At 28.4% G+C, this 22,287-nt stretch overlaps 1 protein-coding gene across 2 annotated transcripts in view; it reads right to left on the bottom strand.

The window, feature by feature from the left end:
* Positions 1 to 2,624: 2,624 nt before the first annotated feature.
* Positions 2,625 to 22,287, bottom strand: part of LOC119671169 — a 38,395-nt gene continuing 18,732 nt past the window's right edge. Inside the window, exons 3-7 of one of the 2 annotated variants that reach the window (XM_038081704.1) lie at positions 14,187 to 14,294; positions 5,079 to 5,371; positions 4,082 to 4,220; positions 3,326 to 3,526; positions 2,625 to 3,260 (exon numbers count right to left, since the gene is read on the bottom strand). In XM_038081704.1, coding sequence (XP_037937632.1) covers positions 3,195 to 3,260; positions 3,326 to 3,526; positions 4,082 to 4,220; positions 5,079 to 5,371; positions 14,187 to 14,294 — 807 coding nt within the window. In that variant the 3' untranslated portion in view covers positions 2,625 to 3,194. The remainder of the gene's footprint in view (positions 3,261 to 3,325; positions 3,527 to 4,081; positions 4,221 to 5,078; positions 5,372 to 14,186; positions 14,295 to 22,287) is intronic. The other variant, XM_038081705.1, reaches the window with a different exon arrangement.

Below are 22,287 nucleotides of genomic sequence, written 5' to 3'. Positions count from 1 at the left end.
GAGTTATTTTATTTTATTTTTACTTTATATATTATTTTATATATTAATTATTTTTGAGGTAATGCAAAGGATCGTGGTAATGCAAAAAATCATAAAACCTAAATAAAACTTTGTTAAGATATAGTCTAGCTATTATCACGTTCGTATCGCAAAATAATCGAAACTAACATTACTGTAAATGTATTGTTATACTGTATTTACACGAGAGTTTTGTTTGTAATTTTAACTGTCAAAAATTTTTATTTCGCAAATATTAAAAAAAATTATGCTTTCCGAATATTAAATAAATAAATAAAATATTATTATATTCATTTCTTTCTTGTAAAAAAGTAAATTTTTTTTTGGTTTTTGAATTCGTTAAACAACTTTTAAACAAATACATTTGAAAACAGCTGATAGGGACAAAAATAAGCTTCAGAGCTATAAATAAATTTACATTAAGTGTTGCAAAAGGACAGAACAACTAAACTAATCACAGCTCACGAATTTGTGTTTTTGTGTCATTGACCTAAATAATAATATATAATAATAATATTATATAAAATCATAAGTTCAACAAACCTTCAATTACATATTTATATTTTCGTAATTTTATTTTAAATAAGTATGGCGGGAAATGGTTTGCCATCTCCTAATGACAAGTTGTTCAACTAAAATGCGAAAACTCTTGACTAGAAGCAGCAGAACCCTACTGTAAATCCCACAAAAAAAGATTTATGTAAGCAGAAAACATGAGTACGAAACTTGGGAAACTTGGAAAACTGACTGGATTGTTACAAAATCTAAAAAATCAAAACCAAGTAAGAAATGAAAAGCTGAGTCTTCCCTTGAATGTGTAACAAACAATAGCAGACATACACTTCCCCCTCCTCCTTTAATGGTATCGCATGTTGATAATTATAGAGAGATGTACGCAAAGATTGTTGAAATTGTAAAAGAACAATTCTCTGTTAAAGTACTTAGCAACGGAGACTACAAAGTCAAAGTGTTTAATATTGACGACTACAGCATCGTAACAAAAATGCTTTCCGACATCAAAAGATCATGGTATTCATATGAAAATAAGCAACTAAGACCGATTAAAGGATGTATTAGATCCTAGAATGTGCCATATCCTAGTATTGTAGAGTATACTAGATCTAAGTACATCAATATGTTCCATCTAAGTATTGGATCCTAGTACTATGATGTTCAGTGAAGTATATTTGAATGACACTGTATTTGGCACATGGAACAACCAACTTCCATGTTTCACAATGTACTAGATCCTAGGAGCGTATTTGAATGATGCAGTATTTCATACTCCTAATAGGTAAGCTCTAAAAAAACATACTTTTACTGAAATAAAATTTTGATTCAAATCTAAATCACAATTTTTTTGTTTTACGTTTATTTTTACACACAAAATTGATAACCCTGTATATTTATTTTGTGACAGTTTTACAAATTTCTTACCATGTATGTGTATCTATGTGTTCATATGTTTGTGATAAAAATCAAAAATATTTTGACCCCCAATGTCGTCAATTTAAAAAAAATAAAAATAGTCATCAATTCTTTAATAAGGTAGGTTTTTCATAGTTTCCTCTTCACAACAGGACATCTAATGTCTTTCTTTCTTCCGTAAGGAAGTGTGTGCAAGTGAGTGCCACATGTGTCTAACCACTTAAAATAAATACTATCCGTAGAATGGACTGATGTAGATCACGATCTTAGACATTGTATTGTAGTAAAACACTTAACTATTGTATGAGCTATATTTGACTTATTTACTAAATAAAAAAAAAGATTAGTAAATATTACTTGGGACTGAAGGGACTGTTGTAGATCACATGTAAAAAGGACTGATGTAGATCACGATCCTTGACATTGTATTGTAGTAAAACACTTAATTATTATATGAGTGATATTTGACTTATTCACTAAACGAAAGGAAAAACATTATTGATTTTATTTATTTATATAAAATTTTTATTTACAAATTCTTAAATCGTAATAAAAATACAAAAAAGTTTACAAAAACAAATATATTTTTTGAGGTTGCATGAAAACGGTAATAAAATAAATTTGAAAATATAAACAATAATATCCATACCATTTCATTATTTAAAGTGTAGCACAAATAACTGTAGGAGAAATATTACATTATAGGCTAGATAGGAGAGATTATATTTCAGAGTAATAATAATAATATAAGAAACAATAAAATCGACTTAAAACTAATATAAGAAGACAATCTTAAACTAAACAACTCCATCGTATTTTCGTTTTACTTAATTTTAGTGACAAAGATTTAGGACTTCTATAGACTTTTTCTTATTCAATTTTAAAATTTTACAATTTTACAAGTTTACAATTTTAATTTATAATTTTAAATTTTATGCTTAGTTCTTTTCTTTCTCATATAAATAATAAGATTTTTCTTTTATTTTTGCTTTTTGCATTTTTAGCTTCAACAACTTTCCAGCAAGAATTAGCAAAAAATAATTTTTTTCTTCAATGCCAATTTTCTTCTTCAATTAAATAAATCATCACTAAGTAATTTACATCATTACTTCTCATAGGCTTTTATTTAATAATTTCTTTTCTTTTTAAATAAAAATAATAGTAAATAAAACACCACAGTCGTTTTTACAAATAAAATAGCTGAAAGTTTTGAAAAGTGGGAAAATTTTAAACTTCAGAATAGTGAAAAGCATAGAGAGTAGATATAACAATATTTACAAGCACTCTAGGGTTAATAGGATTTTTCAATAGATGTTAGATAGCTACTACGATACGATTGTTGTTAGGGATTGATGTGAGAAATAATTCTGATAGAGTAGAATTTTAATATAGTAAAAGAGTATTGGAAAATAGTTGTTATAAGAGGTTTACAATAAATAAAATTTAAATTTTCTAATATATTTTAAATAATTTTTTGAGTAACTACTTTTGATTTTTCAAACTACTTTTGATATGAAATAGCGGCAGTATTTTTTAGTAGTCAAATATACAATACAATACAATAATTAAACTAAATAAAAATGCTTTCAAATAAGTTTCTAAAATGATAGTTTATAGTAATTCTGGTTGATTTTTTGACTGAGCTTTTGTTTTGTTGGCGATGAAATTTTGCGGTACATAAATTTTTTACAGTGTAGATGAAAACTAAAGTGTTGAAAAATGTGAAAATAGCACATAGCACGGCAGGCTTAAATAAGCGCTGTTATCAGTTTTGCTTTGAAGTTAACGAATTTCTCGCTGGTGGCAGCAACGCGCTGTAATAGAGTTGGATATGTATTAATCTTCTGAACTTAGGTTTTTATTTAAGGTTTTAGCTTACCAATATCAAATCTTGCACTAAATTAGCTAAACCTCTATTGGCCAAAACTACTAATCTGGTAACGGGACCGGGAATTCCTTCTGTGTAACCATCGGCAGCACGATTTGAATCAGCGTCGGTGGAATCGGTGCTACCGCTTACTGTATTGGCACTATTGGCTGATTCATCTCCGGCTTGAGTCTGTACACTGCCAGAGAAGAGCTGTGCGTATTTTTTAGAGTAAAAAATTAGTTAGAAAAAAAGCTTTTATATAAATATATATATGGTATATACAAAGTCATGCAATAAATATCTAAGTTAAAAGAAATGAAATGAAAGATTCAGAAATAGCTGTTAATGAAAAAAAAATCTCAGTATTCTTAGTTAATACAGAAGATTACTCTGACTCTATAGTATGACGTTTTTAGAAATGTTAAAAAAGGTTATATATTAAGTGCCACTTTTTACTTTTTAAGTGACACTATCTAAAGCACTTGTCGTGCTTTAAATAAAACGAGCTTATAAACTAGAGCTTTATTTGAAAACACAAGTTTAACGAATTGAAAGTTAACCTTTGAAGTTGCCTATTTTTATTGCAGACAATTTGATTTTATTGAGCCCCTGACGCTCTATATAATAAGGTGTTGAATATGAATATATCTTTGGTAGCAATCACGAAACTGTTTATATACATAGCTGATTAAAAACGTCTGTATAATATAAAATCTGTTCCAGTGAGAGCCAAATATCTTAGCAATATTATAAGATAATACTTACACGAACGATATCGAAGAGGAAATTTCCGGAACCGCCAGGAGCAGCATTGCCATTACCAGCACCATTGGCACCTGAACCGCCGCTTGAGCCACCAGCTAAACCGGCACCGCCGAAACTCAAAAACCTTTTAAAAATATTACTAATGATATTTTTGTACGGATTAGCAAATATGTACCAGAATTTTGACAAGTGCATTTATATATTATAACCAATTATTATTTACAGTGTGCATTAATTTTATACAATAAAAGATACTTTATAAAATATATCGAGTACATTGTTATAGAATAGTTAAACTGGGTTAAAATAAAATACGCTTAACGGTACAAAACTAGATTGATTAATATGTATGATGAGATATCTGATTCATAACTCTGTACGAGGGTAATTTCATAAATTAAACATTGACATCATTATCTTACAATATTACTCTCCCTTTTTGACATTAGGAGGTCCGCAACGGCCGACATTCTGGCTTTCAGTCGGAAGGCGGAATGTATTCTGTTCGGTTAGGATTTGTTGGAGTATTAAAGATCAATCATGGTCGCAGTGCTCCGCTCCGTTGGAAGCTAGTACCCTGTTTATTTCTATTCCTATTCCTATCTTACAATATAGTTTGGTGTAGATACGGAATTTTTTAAATATATCTCTACACATTAATCATTTTGTCGTTTATCGCGTTCAATATGAAGTGAAAAAGAATGGATTTCAGTTAAAGATACTGTGTAAGCTTATATAAAATTCAACCGATTACCCTGTTGATTTCAAGGTAATCTTAATCTAGAGTGTTATAATTTAATCGCGAGTGTTATACATCTCACTCCAGATTTACCAATCGAGAATGAAAAATGCACTAAAAGTGAATCTCGATTGAAATAGTTACTCTAGAGTTATCAATTGAAAATGGCATAATTAAACGTTTGCGCTTTATCGATATTATAGATAACTGCTACGATATATTTTAGATGAAGAATCTTTTATATTCAAATATGCTTACCTTTTGTTACGATCATCCAAATCGGCCGTATCTTCCGCTGAGTCCAAAGTTAGTTCATCGATTGCTGGTGACTTTGATTCCGAGAAGCGTTGATCATTATTGTTTTTAGTTTCACCGGACACAGGCGCGACCTCGTTGTTAAAACTTAATTGAATGGGTTCATTGGATTTCTGTAGTGCGGCAATAGCATTCGCGGCTGCTTCAGCTTCCTTGACTTGACGTGCGACGCGTATTGTCTCTTCTAATTGTTTATTTATTGCTGATATATCAATTTGTGTGTCTGTTGCAATGTTCTAATTTAGGTGGCAACATGCAACATAACATTTTTGTTGTTGTTTGATTTGATTTGAATTGAATTGATTTGAAGGTGAATGATTTAATTGGGTGATTGTAAATATTTCATTATATATTTTTTTCAGTGTACAATTGTGGCGTTTTTAATTTAGAATTTTGAATTTTGACGCAATTTTTTGAAGATAATTTTTTTATATTATAATTATATATTTTTTTTTTATAAATGTTGTAAATGAAAGTGTGTAAATTATTGTGTTTTAAGTGCACAATAAATTGTTGTTGTTATAATCAAAAGGATATATAGGAGGATGTGGTAGAAAGTAATAAAGAAAGGTGTGGTTTTTTTGGAAGCGAAAGTATGGTTTAAGGAAAAGTTTCATAGGTTCAACAGAATAATGGATTCATAATAGATAGTAAGTTATAATAATATATAGTTTAAGAGGATTTTTGTAGGTGTTTTTAATATTTGTGTTTGGATTAGTTCATTCAAATGAAACCGATTTCAATGAATTCGCGTGCAAATGATGTATTTTTGTATACATTTCATTCATTTTTTATAGTTGGGTTGATGATTTTGTTTCGATTTATTTATATATTTTGTTTTTAATATATAGATATTTTTTGGGTTATTTCACAGATCGAATCATATATATGCGCATGAAAATAAAGAAAGAAAAGAGAAAATAAAAAGCATGAGAATTATGAAATTTTTTAAAAGCCAATTTGCAACGATAACGTAAATTTATATAATAATTGAATTTGGCAATACCACATTTAGATGTGTTGACAGCATTGCCATGTGTTAAATAACATGTGGTAATGCCAAATGTTTGTTTAACATTTAAATGTTCAAATTTTTAATGTTTTAGTATATAACAAACTATAAAGTTAAAGTTAAAATATTTTAACATAAAACTAATTTATTACTACATTAATTGCTTTTTAAGAGAAATTCAAACCTTAGAAATTTTTTTGTTACGACTCAGTGGCGTACTTAGTAGAGAGAGGGGCAGGAGGGGGGTACTGAAGTTTGAGATTTAAATTCTACCTAAAATATTCTGAACAATGTTATATTAAATAAATTAGATTTCTGTCAATTAAAAGTTAGAAGATTGACACTTTACACAGTAAAGAAGACTTTACTCCGTCATTTAAGTAGAAAGAGGTCAACTTGGCAGATATTTATATAGAATAAATATTTATATATTTAGTCAGTAGAAAAAGCAAAGTCGACAAATCTGTGATATAGGAATTCTAGTTACTTCTAGATATAAAGGGTTCGGTAACACAAGTATAATAAGAGCAAGTTCTAAATATTTTATCAGTAAATATGTTTACTATAGTAGTCTATAGTATAGAAGTATACTCTAAGTATCTATAGCTTTAAATCAGAAAATTTCTAAACTGATTTTCGAAATATTTAAAAAAGTTTAGTTATCGATATTAAATAAAATAGAAGACTTTATACTTTTAGTTAGTAGAGCAAGTTTATTCTGAGTTGCTCTGATAAGAGATTTAAAGCATAGTTAACAGAAGGTATTTTAAGTCAGTAGAGCAAGTTGACTTTAAATTCCTGTGATATAGAGATTTAAGACATAGTTAACCGGAATTCAATAATGGATATTGCAAGAAATCAAGAAATCAGCTGGAAGATAAACTAATAGTTTGTATTGTAGGTAAATATACTTTAGTTACTGACATGAAAGGATCGGCAATAACATTAAAATATATAATTAATAGGAAAGGTGGAATTCAGTTTCCTGATGTAAGGCGTTGAAAGGTGCAGTAATAGATGAGCAACTATAGAAAATACTGAAAATGCTCAGTTAGTAAACAATAAGATTGATTTAAAATTTGTGTAAAATGAAAAAGTAGACTTTGACAAGATGGTCAAAAATCGGACTATATTTAAATCAGTTGTTTTATGAGCGCGACTAGAAAATCGGAATTAGACCTATATAATGTAATTTCAGTTATAGTACAGGTTGAGAATATTACCATTTACCAGTTAGTAACTATAATTATCACTGTTACACATAGTTATATATCCGATTACTGTCTAAACGATATTGCAATCTAAAGTTTGAATTTCTCATATAATGTATACAAATTAATTACTCTATTTTTTTATTTACTTAAATATATTTTTCTAATGTGTGCGTAACTAAATTAACCAAAATATAATTAAAATGTTTTTTTATTACTTTAAACTTACAATACGACCAAACATATGTATTTAACATCTAAGTTAATAAAAGATACATTTCATACACACAATCAATATATACGAATCTATTTAATTATAGTAGTGACTACGATAATATATCAAGGATAAGTGCATAAAAATATAGTCGAAGTTGATTACTATATAATACCAAAGCATTCTTACTGAAATCTTCCATATTAGTTAGATCTTGAAGAATCTAAATTTCGCACAACTTCGACTACGTATAGTCAAGGATAATTTAATATATAGTCGAGCGAAGATGACAAACCGGTAGACGTAGAGCAAAAAGTTTTTGATAAACAGGCATAGCAATGTTCATATATAAAATCATTAGAGAATGATTCTAAAGGATGCAACTAAATGCACTTGTATGAGAGTATGAGATGGCGTTTTGAGTGCTTGAAACCACTGATAAGATTAGAATGTTCTAGAAACACAAGTGATGAAGATAGTTTGAAAAATTAGCAGTGAAGAGTGTAGAGAAAAGTGTGTGAAAGTGTTTTTTTTCTTTGTTTTGATTGCAGTTGATATAAAATAATTTTTATGAGTTGAATTTCTGACAATTTAGCGCCAAAGTTGTTTTTGAATCACTAAATTTTTGAGTGTGACATTTTTTCCTTATAAATTTGCTTTGTTATTTTAAAAGTGAATTTTCGCTGGTGTCGTAGTTGCCAATTATTATCAATTTTTATTTTTAAAAATTCTGTTAATTATAGAAATGTAACCAATTAATTTTTATAACAGCCAATTAAAAAAAATATATATATAAATGCCATAAAATATATTTTACATGTACTTAGGTACATCGATAGGTTAGTAGCAATATCACATTAGGCCAATAGACCCAAGTAGTGAGGCTACACTACCAGTACCTTTATTTTATATAAAATATATTTTATATTATTTCTCGATAATATTGGCATTTAGTTGTTGTTGTAGCAAATTCATTTTTCTCAATCCTCAACACTCACATTTTGTTGATTCAGTCGTTGTTGTGGTCGTTGAAGACTTATCATCAGTATCAACTTCATTATTAACTTCATCGTCTTCCGGTGTAAATGTTGGTAATTCTATCGACACTCGAGTGCCACTATCGCTATCCGAACGTGTGCTCGATGATGAACCGCTGCTGCTGTTATCGTCATCATCATCGAAATCTGCATCGAAATTTGTTCTAGCGCGATTGGCATTATTTCCTTGTATGGCAGTACGTAGAACTGTGGGTCCCAGTGCGCGTAATAATTTTGATATTATGCGATTTGCTTGTTCATCGATTTGCTACAACAACAATTTGTTGTTAATTTATATAAAATTTTGTATATTAATTTTTGCTCCATACTGCAAATGTTTAATTAATTTTTTTTTATTTGTTAATGATAACAACTAACACAGAAATGATATGATTTAGCGGTGCACTTTGTGAAAATTGAAAGGTACAATACACAAAACTACGAAATTTAAGAAAGTATCAATTAAATATCTACTATTAATATATATGTGATTGCAATACTACTTTTGTTGTAAAATTAAAATAGATAATTTTTTAAAATTTTGATGAATTTACAAATCAGTAAATACTTCACAAACATAATCTGAAACATAGGTATGTATATAATTTTAATATTTTTTTAAGATTTCTGTGAGAAATCACATCCAGTAACATTTAAATCCACTACCAAATTATTTTTATTCTTAAAAAAAAATAGCATGCATTATATTTTAAATTAAAAACCATTAGTTTTAACAAACACAAAGTATTTAACAATACTAATAATGATTATTTTTAATGTAATTATTATATAAAATATTTTTTTTTCTTTTTCTTTTTTTTATCAATAGAAATTGGGCTTTGTTTTGCTGAAAAAGTACTCTCATGCCTTTTTGTGGTGCTTCAGAGCTTTGCAGGGATTAAGAATGTTCGAAATCTTTCAATGAGATAATCCATTTAAATATTACATGCAAAGTGGGTTAAAAAGGACTGTAGTACACAGAAGGTTGTCATTTTAATATCACATTTAGTTAGATATTTGAGTAAGGTGCATTACACCAACAACATAATTTTAAAGAATATATTTAAAGAGTGGACTTAGGATTGTTTAGAGAGGTTGTTAGTTAAGGTATAGATATGTTTAAATTGTGATATTTTAATAAGAGTTAGTCTTTAAACTATCAAGTTATTGAACTAGTTATTCAATTAGTTCATCTAGTTAAACTACACTTGTTAAACTAGATTAACTAGTTAAACTAGGTTAACTGGTAAAACTAGGTTACCTGGTTAAACTAACTTAACTGGTTAAACTAAGTTAACTGGTTAAACTAAGTTAACTGGTTAAACTAAGTTAACTGGTTAAACTAAGTTAACTGGTTAAACTAAGTTAACTGGTTAAACTAAGTTAACTGCTTAAACTAAGTTAACTAGTTGATTTAAGTTAACTAGGACTAACTTAACACGTCAACCTAGATTAACTAGTTAAACAATCACATTATGTTGATGATATTAAACTATCAACATAATGTGCTGATAATTGGGCATAATTGTTTCCCTAAAATAATGATAATAATATAAACAAAGTAAAAATATTGTTGGCATAATAAACGCAGAAATTTGGAAGAAAACTTAGGGGTCCATTGATTTCAAATCCCAATCTTAAACCATTTTTTGAAGTTATATTGTGACCCTATTACGTATATCATAAAATACTAAATAAACAGGTGATACATCCCAATTACAACTTATTTATAAAGATTAATTTAATATATAAACGACTAAGTATCAATTTACAGATTGCAGGCTATCACTATTATTTTAAGGGAGGAACCTTCAATCATTGAGAACTGTACTGAATGGTGTATTTTAATCCATGAAGGGGGCAAAATAAATATTTACGAGTGCCGTGTAAGTTCTTTTTCTTGTATAAGAATAATAAATACATAACACTGTATCTGAAAGATTTTCTTTTCTCTCTGCAGATTTTAAACTATAAAACTATAAGCCTAGGGAATTAATTTTCAAACAATTTTTTCAACCTAAGCTCTTGTGGCTTATATTTGTGAGTTCTTTATATTTTGTTTTGAGTACTCAATGGTACCGGTCGTATATATGTAGTTTGTTGGAACTTCAAGTCTATATAATTAAAGTATTGAAGACCTGAATCAACAATCTCTATATTGACTATGTTAATAAAATTATTAATAAAAAAATTAATAAAATTAATTAATTAAATTTTAATTAATTAAATTTTTATTAATAAAAATTGGAGTTCGTCGAGTAGTTAAAATTAAGTCCCCTTATTAATTTAATGATAATTAATGATTTTTTTAAATAATACATATTTTTTATGATTATTGTTTTTTTGATGAAATCCAATTAAGTAAGATTAATTAATACAATCCAATTGTAGTGATGAGGATTAAATTGATAAATATCGCATAAATGATATGGCGACATTGTGATCATAATGATGATGATATTGATGTTCTAATTGACGTTCATAATGATGAAAATGAACATGATTTTTTTTGCAAATTATTAAAAGTAACGAATTTTACTAACTACAAAATATGTAAGTAAAATTAAAAATATTAATTACGTTGAGAAGATTGACTATTTACGCTATGAAAGACTAAGTAGTAGTAGTAGTAGTAGTAGTAGTAGTGGTAAGTAGTATGTAGTATGGCCTGAAACCGCGTAGATTCAATGGGCAGCTGTGGCCATATATAATCCACTAAGTGAGTGATGCTGACTAATGTTGACTAATGCTGAATTCGAGTAGCTACGAGTACAAGTGCGATGCGTTGTCAATTTCAACTAATTTGATGAACGCTGAATATAGATTGATGAAAATAGTTGTTCCAATATATTGACATTTGGATGTTTTTTTTTTGTTCTTATAAAGAATTTCGCATAAAATTTCATAGAATGTTGTCAATTTGCAAGAATTTCAAAATATTTTTTTTTTATACATCAATTGGTAGTAATTTTGTAATTTTTACTGTAGTGATTTCTGTTGTTGGAGTTGACGATGTAGTTGTTGTAGTTGTTGTAGTTAAATTATCTCTGGTAGTAATAAAATAATTGGTAGAATTTAATATACGATTTAAATTATCAATTAAAGCAACAATTTGTTGTTCATCAACATCAAGAGTAGAGGTTGTTTGCTGTTCGGCAATATTATAAAAATTTGATATTGTCGTTGTGGTCACTGTTGATGTTGTTGGTTCAACAATTGTTGCTGGAGTGCTTGTAGTTGTAGTAGCAACTGTTGTTGTAGGAATGGGAGTGGTCGTAGTTGGGATTGGGGTGGTAGTTGTAGTAGGAATCGGAGTTGTGGTTGTAGTTGTGGTTGTGGTTGGAACTGGAGTTGTGGTAGGAATTGGAGTCGTAGTTGTTGGTATAGGAGTTGTTGTTGTGATTGTAGTTGTACTTTCAGTCGTGCTGACTTCTGTTGTGGTGATAGTAGGAGCTTCTGTTGTTGTCGTCGTTGTTGTACTTGGGATTGTAGTGGGATTTATGAAAGGAGTTGTAGGTGCATATGTGTTAAAATCTTTGGAACCACTTAAGGAATTTGTTGTTGGAGGTATTGCTGAGCTAGTGGTTATAGCTGTTGTAGTACTCGAACTCACTTGTGTAGCTTCAGTTGTTGCTGAAGTTACGCTATCATCATCATTACTATCTGGTGCAAAGGTTGGTAAATCAATTTGTACGCGAGTACTTCCACTGCTAGTTGTTGATGGACTGTTGTTGTTGTTTCTCGAATTAATTTTGACGTTGTTGTTGTTATTATTATTATTATTATTATTTGTACTAGTAGTAGAATCATTACTGTCATCATTATCATCATCATCATCATCATCATCGAAATTGGCATCAAAGTTGCTACGCTCTGTCGAAGGTCTATTATTACCTAATAAAGCCGGCAGTAGGCTGGGTCCTGCGACACGTATTACTTGTGCTATAATGCGATTGACTATCGCATCGATTTGCTACAATGGAATTGCATAAAAAGGGTCACATTGAAACTATTATATATAATTTTTATTGTTGTTGATACCAAAGTGGAAAACCCAATTGCTTGCCAATAATGTTTTGGTCACGTAATTTTAATTTAATATTGTTTTCATTTCGTTTAATTTTATAATAGATTATAATGGTAAATATATATATATATATAATATATAAGTGTATACAAATATTTATAAGTTTCCATAATAAAGTAAGTGACTGTCAAAATTAAGACAGTGATGTAGGTATACCAATAAGGTGGGTGGTGGGGAGGTGGGCGGTTATAATGTTTTAATTAAACCAAACCATGCACTAGGAAAAGTATCTTAAATAATTAATAAAAATAAAATCTATAACCATTGTGATATGTTATTTTTTTCCCTTTTACGACGGGCGTTCACTGCAACACAAAAGAAGGGTGATCAGACTATAATAATTTTGTGCTCTTAAAATTTCAATTTAAATTGTTTGATTTTCAAAAATGTTATTAGCCAATTAAGTTGCCAATATTGTTTGATTAAGTTGTCAATTTGATTAAAATTGTAGTGCATAATTAATTTCTATTAGCTTTTGTTATTTGTTGCTGTTTTCAGTTAAAATTCATGAACGCCATATATATATAAAAATTCACTTCGATCCTCTCCATGCCTCAGTTTTCGGTCACATCATTTTGAAATTCTTCATCCGGCTGAAATGTTACCAATTCTTTTGGTAAATTGGTTTGATTTTCGTTTACAGGCTCATTTGCCAGACTGTCGGCTGAGTTGTCAGTGGTGTTAGTTTTGCCAAAAAGTGTTGGATTCAATGCAGTGCCAAGTATTGCAGGACCCAAATGGCTCAATATTTGATTAACAATTCGATTTATTTCTCTATCTATTTGCTATGGAAAAAGTGTATGTTTGGCATAGATTAATAGAAAACTTTCTTAAGATAACACTTCGTATGCTTGAAAGGGGGAGTAGACATATATTAGCACATTAAATTATTAATATTATGCGAATGTTGTTATATATTACAGGTGGGGTTCATTTGTTATGCAATGCTCATTTCAAGGAACTCAACGCAGCTTAACATGCACACATGTACGCACACCTCATTTTATGTCAAATGCACATAAGCATCCCTTGCAGTCACATAGATACATGTGGCCAATAAATAACTGAACGCTTCGGGCAGATACAATGCGTATTAATTATAATTTCAAAACGATTTGTTGTTAGCTCAACAGTCAAAATTCCACTTTGACACATGACTTATAAATATTTAATAATTAATTATGTAAATAAGTCATTTCAAAAGTTTAACTACGCACCTCACATTACTTAACTTTTTTATAAAATAATTTTTTTTAAACTTGTATCTCAGTATCTTAGTATCTTAGTATCTTAGTATCTCATACAATACAACAGTTAATTAATTAAATAATATTTTGATGTTACAATGTTTTTCTTTGTTTTGAGTTATGTGTATAACTGTGTATATGTGTATGTATGTATATATGTATGTACGTAGCATGTATTGTACAATATGTTTATGTATTTCTGTATTTCTGTGTTTGTGTTGTATGTGCTTCTTCTTAAGATACCTTTGTAATGTCAGGGAACAGTTCACGTAAGAGTCCGATTGTTCTTTTGTTTCTGTCTGCGATGATCTGTTCCTGATCTTTGGCTCCAAGTGTTAAAACATCAAGTTCCTAAAAACGAAAAACAAAAAATTGTATTAAAAACTTTTCAGTGAGAATTAAGTTGTTTTGTAATATGATTAAATAATGAAGATACATTTTTTTTTGTTAAATCTTTTAAATATTTGTTAATTTTTTACTTTGTTTCTCCGTTATTTATTTGTTCACACTTTTAATTTCTTGTAAGCGAAGTGAAAGTGTTAAGTCGAATTTCGCAATACGACCGCGCACTCGCACTTGCAATCACATTCGTTAGTATAATTAACTAAAATTATTATGTATCTCATGATATTTTCACATAGACAAAAGTTACATAGACGAAAGTTAAATTAAAATTATGCAAAACGGTTTTTTTTTCTGAGCAACGAGATCGTTTCTCAAGTGTGTGGGGGGATGCTCTGACATCATACAAAACTAAAACTATCTCTTACTCTTTACTTAAGTGAAGAAATGTCATAATAAATTATATGATAAATGCAAATGTATCTTAAAAGCTAATGAGAAATCACTACAATGAGGGTTGACGAAAAATGTCAAGACATTTCAAATTTACTGTATAGCAACTTCAAAACTGGATGCTTGTAGGAAATGCAATGAGTCGGATAGAAAGAAAATGGGCTTTGAAACTGCCCGGTTCTCTCGAGAACTCAACAAAAATACTTGGAGGCTGTCAGTTTTATCTGACTGGAGCACATACCAGAGGTTTCTATTGAAATCCTAATAAAATTTAATAATGAAAAAGCGCATCCTAATGATGCACACAATCGCCAAAAAATTAAGACTCTGATCTGGTATAGCATTTGAACTTAATGGTCTACGCGTGGCCTTTTATTTTTGGTCTGTCAGCATAACCTAATCTAACCTAACTTCAAAACTGATATTAATACCTATGCATATGTACTATTAGCTAAAATTGAGTGAATAACTTCATTTAATTAATGTTTAAAAGCCGCTGAGCCTTTGTCATTTGCTTATTTGAAACTGCAAAAAGAAAGAAAAAAATTTTTTTTTTCACTTCTTCGGAAATGCAGCAATAGAACGTAGCTATGTCTATTGAAATTCGTGCAAATGTAAAACCACTAATTGGTACGTCAGCATAAGGCAGTGTATTAGTAGATAAATGCTGTAAACTACACAGCTTGTTGGTTTTTTTTTATAAAAACTGTGTGCTATTAACGATATTCAATCACAATACATATGAATTTTGCAGTAAATAAAACATTACAACACTCCACAGATCAAAGAGCAGTGGAGGCAAAGGGTTTAACTGAATAGATCATAGTTGAGAGATGTTAAGGTGTCAACATATTTAGGTGACTAATAAAAACGCAACACTTTTTTGAAACGGAAATGCTACAAACTAGATAAATCACCATTAAAAGGTCTAGAAGCAAAAGATGATGAATATAAATCAATGCATTGGACTTCTTCAACGAAAACTGAAGAGAAAAACGACTGTTTTTGATTAAAAAGCAACTGATCTTTCATTTAGTTAATGTGCTAATGTACACAATATGTGCCAAGCCACTATAATATCAAATAAAATGAAAAAATAATAGAAGCAGAAAATTGGAATAAAATCACACAATTCATCGGAAATATGCTAAGAGAGAAGAAGAAAGACTTGGACGCAAACTAATCTAAAACGAAGAGCAATCTGATGACTTTCCAATTCGATTCAGGAGTGGGAGTCTGGATGCAGATTTTACGAGAAGCGTATGACATGGATGGCCAACTTATAAGGGATCCTCCCTAAAGTAATGCGCAAATAGTCCCGTGGGGAAGGGTGTCTTAGTTCGTGTACTACAAGGTAAGAGTCGGACACATCATTTCGGAGATGGTCGGTTTGACAGCAAAAAAAAATTGGTAAGATTTGATTAATTTAGTTCCACTAATTTCAAAAACATTTTTAAAACTATAGTAACTACAATGTAAATCGTAGTATTAAACGTATATGCACATCAACAGAGCCAGTATGTAACAACTACGTAAATTTATTTATTAAGGTAATTTTTCTACGAAAAGCCGTTTCGTAGAATAATTTTTCCAATAAATTAACTTGTTAAAAAATCCAAGTAGCTAATTAAAAAAATACTTTATTATACGAATAATAAGTAGCATTTATTTATAATTTAAATTATAATTAGAATTGTTTAATGTTTATATAAATAGTATACATAAATTGTTTTCATTCATAACTCAGTTTTAATAAATGCATTTACCTACAATAATTTGCATATCTTGTAAATCTATTAAAATGTTTCATGTCACAATTGCCATTTTCAGTAAAAAAGTATCTGAACTGAGTACCACAAAGGTGAGTAATTGATAATTGCTAAATTATAGACAACATGGCACGAGTCATTAGACACGAAGTACCTATAATTCAAAAATAAAAACAAAACAAAGATGCAATGCAATGCGCAAAACATTATATGCAACCTATTAGAATTACTTTATCAAATTTGCCACATGCTAGAGATTTGTATCTTTTTTCTCGTGACGAATTATGGCACGAGAACTAGCATGAAATAATTTTTTCTACTTGCGAAGACAATTGCAAGCACACCACGGGTAATGTGGGTAATGTGAACTTAACAGTTTACACAAACAACAAATAGTGGGTAATGTCAACTTTACAGTTTATACAAAGACAGCTGCTAAGATAAAATCTTAATTTCGTATAAAAAGATATCTACGATTTATTCGTCACGACAAAACCCAGCTTAAAATAATTGAAAAAGAAGCCGTTGTTGGAGTTGTAAATGATGTAAAACAGTAGGAAGTAGATGAAGTAAAAAAACACTTCAAGCAGGAAATGGGAAGCGGGAAAGAAAATGTTGATATCCGAATAATGTATATATCAAGCTTGGCTTTAACTAATTTAAAATTGAAGTTAGTAGACTGTTAACTCCGTTCGCGTGAGAGGTATTATAATTTTGTGGGTGAGTAATTGTTTAAAAAATTATATGCATTTAAATATAAAATTTATTGTTTTACTTTAACATAAAAATTTAGACTTAGTTTAACATTAAAATGCTTAAAAATTTTAGTATAAAATAATTACGAAAATTGCTATCTTATTATTAAATTTAAATGAAGTTCAGCAGTTATTTTAATAATTTGTTAAAATTAATTTTAAATCTTATTGTTCATGCTTTCACTATACAAAATGTTAAAAGTTGATTAAAAAGGGGTCATTATAATAAAAAAAATAAAAAAAAATATAAAAGCACTGTTACCAAAAGAATTAGAGAGATGAAGGAAAAGCTCCGTTTTCATTAAATAAGTTAGTCTTTGTATGAATAATATATAAAAGAAAAAACTTTAGATAGTAGACAAGTACTAGTACTAGCACACAAGTATTGGGGAGCCGTATAATAATAATAACAAGCCTTGCTCAACGTCAATGATTTTGAGCAGCCTCTTATACTGGGCATAGATTGTTTATAAGTCGCTTCCACCTTTCGTGCTGCAACGCAGCGTCCTTTATATTAGTAATGTTGCTTATTCTTTTTTTAGGGTCTGCAAAACAATATTTATTTCATTTAATGTTGACCTTCTTAGGGAGCGGTATAGGAGTATACACTGCTCTATACCTGCCGCACCGCAGAAATGAAGTCTCTAATAAGTACATATCTGTTGAAATGAGAAAAAATGTGGTAATAAAATAGTTATTTGCTTCGATTTATAATATTCTTATAGTATATACTGGAATATGATGATGTACAGGTATATGGTATAGGCACAGTAAATCAAGTCTTAGCATACCTCTATTTTCTCTGAAATACAAACATGAAACTTGGAAGATATATAAGAATCACTACTGCGCATGCGAAATTATTTATATTGATTTTAGACTAGAGTATGTTTGAAATTCAAGATAGTCTGCTGTTTAACAATAATGTCAGTGAACAATTAGTGGATAGGTCCCAAATTGATGCTGTTGCTATGAACGGAGTAATCCGTTCTGTCAACTATTAAAGGTTTTATGTGTGCGTGTGTACTTGAGGTGGTCATTCATCACCTTGACTCTATTTTACCAACTAGTTTGATTAAACTATTTAAGTCAAACTAAGAATAATTGAATATGGGGACTTTATGAAATGTTTGATCTAATGTCTTTGTAACTGCCTGTGTTTATCAGGTTTCGCTAAATTTCCGGTTGTTGAATGTTGGTTATTAAACAGTTTCAGTGAACGATCTTAAATGTATTTTTCGAATGAATCGACTGTCAGATCTCTATGGATACCTGGTCCTCTTATATACCACGGGATGTTAACCAATTTTCTTTCTTATTTTTGAGTGGCACAATAATTTGTTAAGTTTGCAAATAACAATAGTTCAATAATGTTAACACTATAATAATATCTTTTTATCTAAATATTATCTATATTGTTATTTTTGTTTTGTTTAGTTATTACTGTTAATGTATAAGTCACCTTTAAGATAATATTAATTTTTTATAAACTTATCATTTGTAAACTGGAATTTCTTGCACGAACTTAATTGAATATTTTTTTTAAAGAAATAATTTTTTTTTGAAAATAAATAAATTTTCAAGTCATATACTTTTGAATGAACTTGAGTCAATTTTAATATAGTTAATCAGACGTGTCTGGTTTTCCATAAAATCGTACCATCACTTTTACATAATAAAATTATACGAAGTATGCATAAGTAATGAACCAAGTGACGTCAAATACAATATATTTTTTAAAATTAGAAATTTTTGTAATATCTTAAAATTATACAACTATTTTAAAGCTATATGACAATGTTCAAAAGAATTTGTTTAAGGATTTTATTTAAACTATGTAATAAATGTTAATATTTGAATTACTTAATTATGATTATATATTTATATTAAGAAAAATACTATACTCTATGCATTAGCGTATTTACAAGCTGAATAGGTAATATCAAAAATCATGTTTATTTATGCTGAGTAACTAGGCTATATTAGGCTTTTCTTTATAGCTTCCAAATCACCGGTGTCTAACCTATAGCAGATATGAAAATTCCTAGGGACGCATGATAATATATAAGTATATATTGTTATATAAGTATTTATATTGTTATAATTGTTTATATTGTTATAACAATAGTCACTGTTGGCATAGTAATAACTATAGTAATTCTAGTTCTTACTATACTATAACTATAGTCACAAGTAGCACATATGGTATCCTGACTACTATAGTCACTATATGGCTAAATCTATAGTCAATACTCGTATAGCCGTATAGTCGATATGGCACAGCATTGGAGCAAAATTCTAAATCTTTTGAAACAATTCTTATTGATACCAAAATTTGGGTGCATTTCAATTATTACCACAATATAATAAGAGTACTAAGATTTAATCTGGAAATAATATAAATTGTTCATTTCTAATTATTCTTAATAAAACGAAAATACAATTTAAGTGCATGTAAATAATCAAAAATATGCCTTTAATATTAATCACATTCATCATAATTATATTACATAGTTAATATATCAGGAACTAGTCTGATGTTACATATTAATAGCTCCAAGGTAAAAAATTTAATAATTTTTTAGTGCCTATTTATGTAGATACTATCTAATATAAAAAAGTATCAGATTATTAAATATGTAACAATAGATATATGATTTTTTATGTATATATAAACACACCAAATATGCGGTGTTTGTTATATATTTATTATACAAAAAATTTATTATTTGCCCAGCGAAAATTTAATAGTTTTGGCATTAAAGTTGGTTAAGGTCATGTATTAACACTAAAATTATAATTATTACTTTCGAAAAGATTATCTGAATAATAATTATAATACATTAAGCCAAGCTTAACTAAGCACACTCTTAATATTCAATAGTTAACTTTGCTATTAATTTAATTTGATTTATATTTTGTATTATAATAAATAAGATTCAAAGTTATTGGTAGTCCAACTTAATTTAAGTGAGTTATTAAAAAGCGTTTATTTAATGCTTCTTGTTAACGTTATAAAAATAATACGTGAAGGTTTGTATAATTCCGGATAAATTAGGGCCTAATAATCATTATTTATTTAATTAGATCCAACGTAAAAAAAATCAGATGTGGAACTAAGAGAAGATAGCAAACATGGCAATGATATGAATGAGGCTGGCATAAATGTTCATTGAAAGAGACTTTTAACGTAACTGACTATTGTATTTAATATAGATTTAAACTCACCGTTAATAAATAATTAATTAATAAATTAATATTGAACATTTAAAAACATAGAAAGGTATAAATAACTATTTTCAGCGTATCGAATCATTATTTCTAATATTAATAGATATCTTTGAAGATATACAAAAATTGTCAGTAAGATATGTTCACTTGGAGCCAAAGATGCTGTTAATATAAAACTCAAAAGACAAAGTAAAAATTAATTAAAGATTTTATAATACCTAATTTTATTAAAACTCGCTACTTGGTCATAGAACAAAAATACCGATATTGAGTATTAAGTATAACTTAATACTAATTATGTATCACGTATCACTATTCGTCGAAATGGAGCAAAAGAAAGCTCCTGTGAGATCTAAGATCGACTTTTGAACCTTTTCTGGATAAGAAAGATACTAATCAGGTGTGTCAACTTAAACTTAATTAGCTCACCACTACGGTATTGATGGTCTCAATTCATGTTAGATTGATTCATTTTTACTTGGATGAGTACACGTGCCTTTTGGTGTTCTTTGTACGTTGACAACTACGTTTCTAGTTTGCTAATAGTCTTGGTATCACAACAGATACTATTTGACTTCAAGTGGGCTTTGGGCACAAAGCCGCTGCTCCAACCTTACCTAACCTATGTCGATAAGATAAACGAAAATACTCTTTTGTGGTGTCAACTACTACTGGTTATCAAATTCATTGCACTTTTATGAACAAAGCATCCATCAATAATCAATAATAAATTATATATGTCGTATACTATCGCAAAAGAGAATTTACTCATATTGTCGTGACATTATATATTTTTTAGGGATTAATTTTACAAACACAACTTAAGTATAATAAGAAATTAAGTTATACCTGAGTTAACAGTATTAAGAGCCAACAGTGTCAATAGTGATATAAGTTATAATTAAATTAGTATTGGGACTTAAGGCTGCTATTTGGCCCCAAATATTAATAATAGCAACAAATTAGTAAAATAATTCAATAATTACTAGTTTCATATATTTTGTAAATATATATACATTTAATAATATATTTTGTTTCAATTTTTATAATTTTAAGTCGCAATACATATTTAAATAAAGTTTATTGTAATAATGAACTTAAAACAATTTGTAAATAATAATTAAAAATAAATAAATTATTAATAATTAATTAAATAATTTTAATTAATTAATAATTTTAATTAATTTTAATAAATAATTCTGTAATATTTATAGTTACTAACATAAAAATAAACTAAATGTAACAATAAGTTTTTAAGAGAATTGCTTATGAAAGAAACGGGTAGCGTTGCAGTTAAGCTAAATAAAATATCATAATATAAAAATATATATGTAACATTATTTTATTGTATTTAATTAAATGTCCACATAAAGTAATTTAAATTTCAAGTAGAAAACATTGCTTAATAATACATAAACAATTAATTTAATCAATTTAAAAATTAATTAAGTTTGCACTCATTATTGACTTATCAAAAAATCTACCTACTTTGCAGACGAAAACTTAAAACCGGAGACAGAGTTTAGTTCTTGTGTATAATTAAGCAATAATTAGTATTGATAATCGAGTCTAGTGAAATCAATTATTAAGAAGTTGTATATATTGACCTATATAGAGTGCGCTTAAAGAACAGAAAAGTAAAGTAAGTAATTTCAATGATTCTTACATGACTTAAAGAGGTGTGACGCTTTTATAAAAACTAGTCTATTAATTAATTATAATAATTAATTAGCATAAATCATTTATAGAAGTTAAAAATGTATTGATGCAAAATAAAACAAATAAAAAAGTCAA

Source organism: Teleopsis dalmanni, chromosome 1 (genome assembly GCF_002237135.1).
Source record: "Teleopsis dalmanni isolate 2A chromosome 1, ASM223713v2, whole genome shotgun sequence".
NCBI classification, from domain to species: Eukaryota; Metazoa; Arthropoda; class Insecta; order Diptera; family Diopsidae; genus Teleopsis; species Teleopsis dalmanni.
This window is presented reverse-complemented; position numbering and strand designations above follow the sequence as displayed.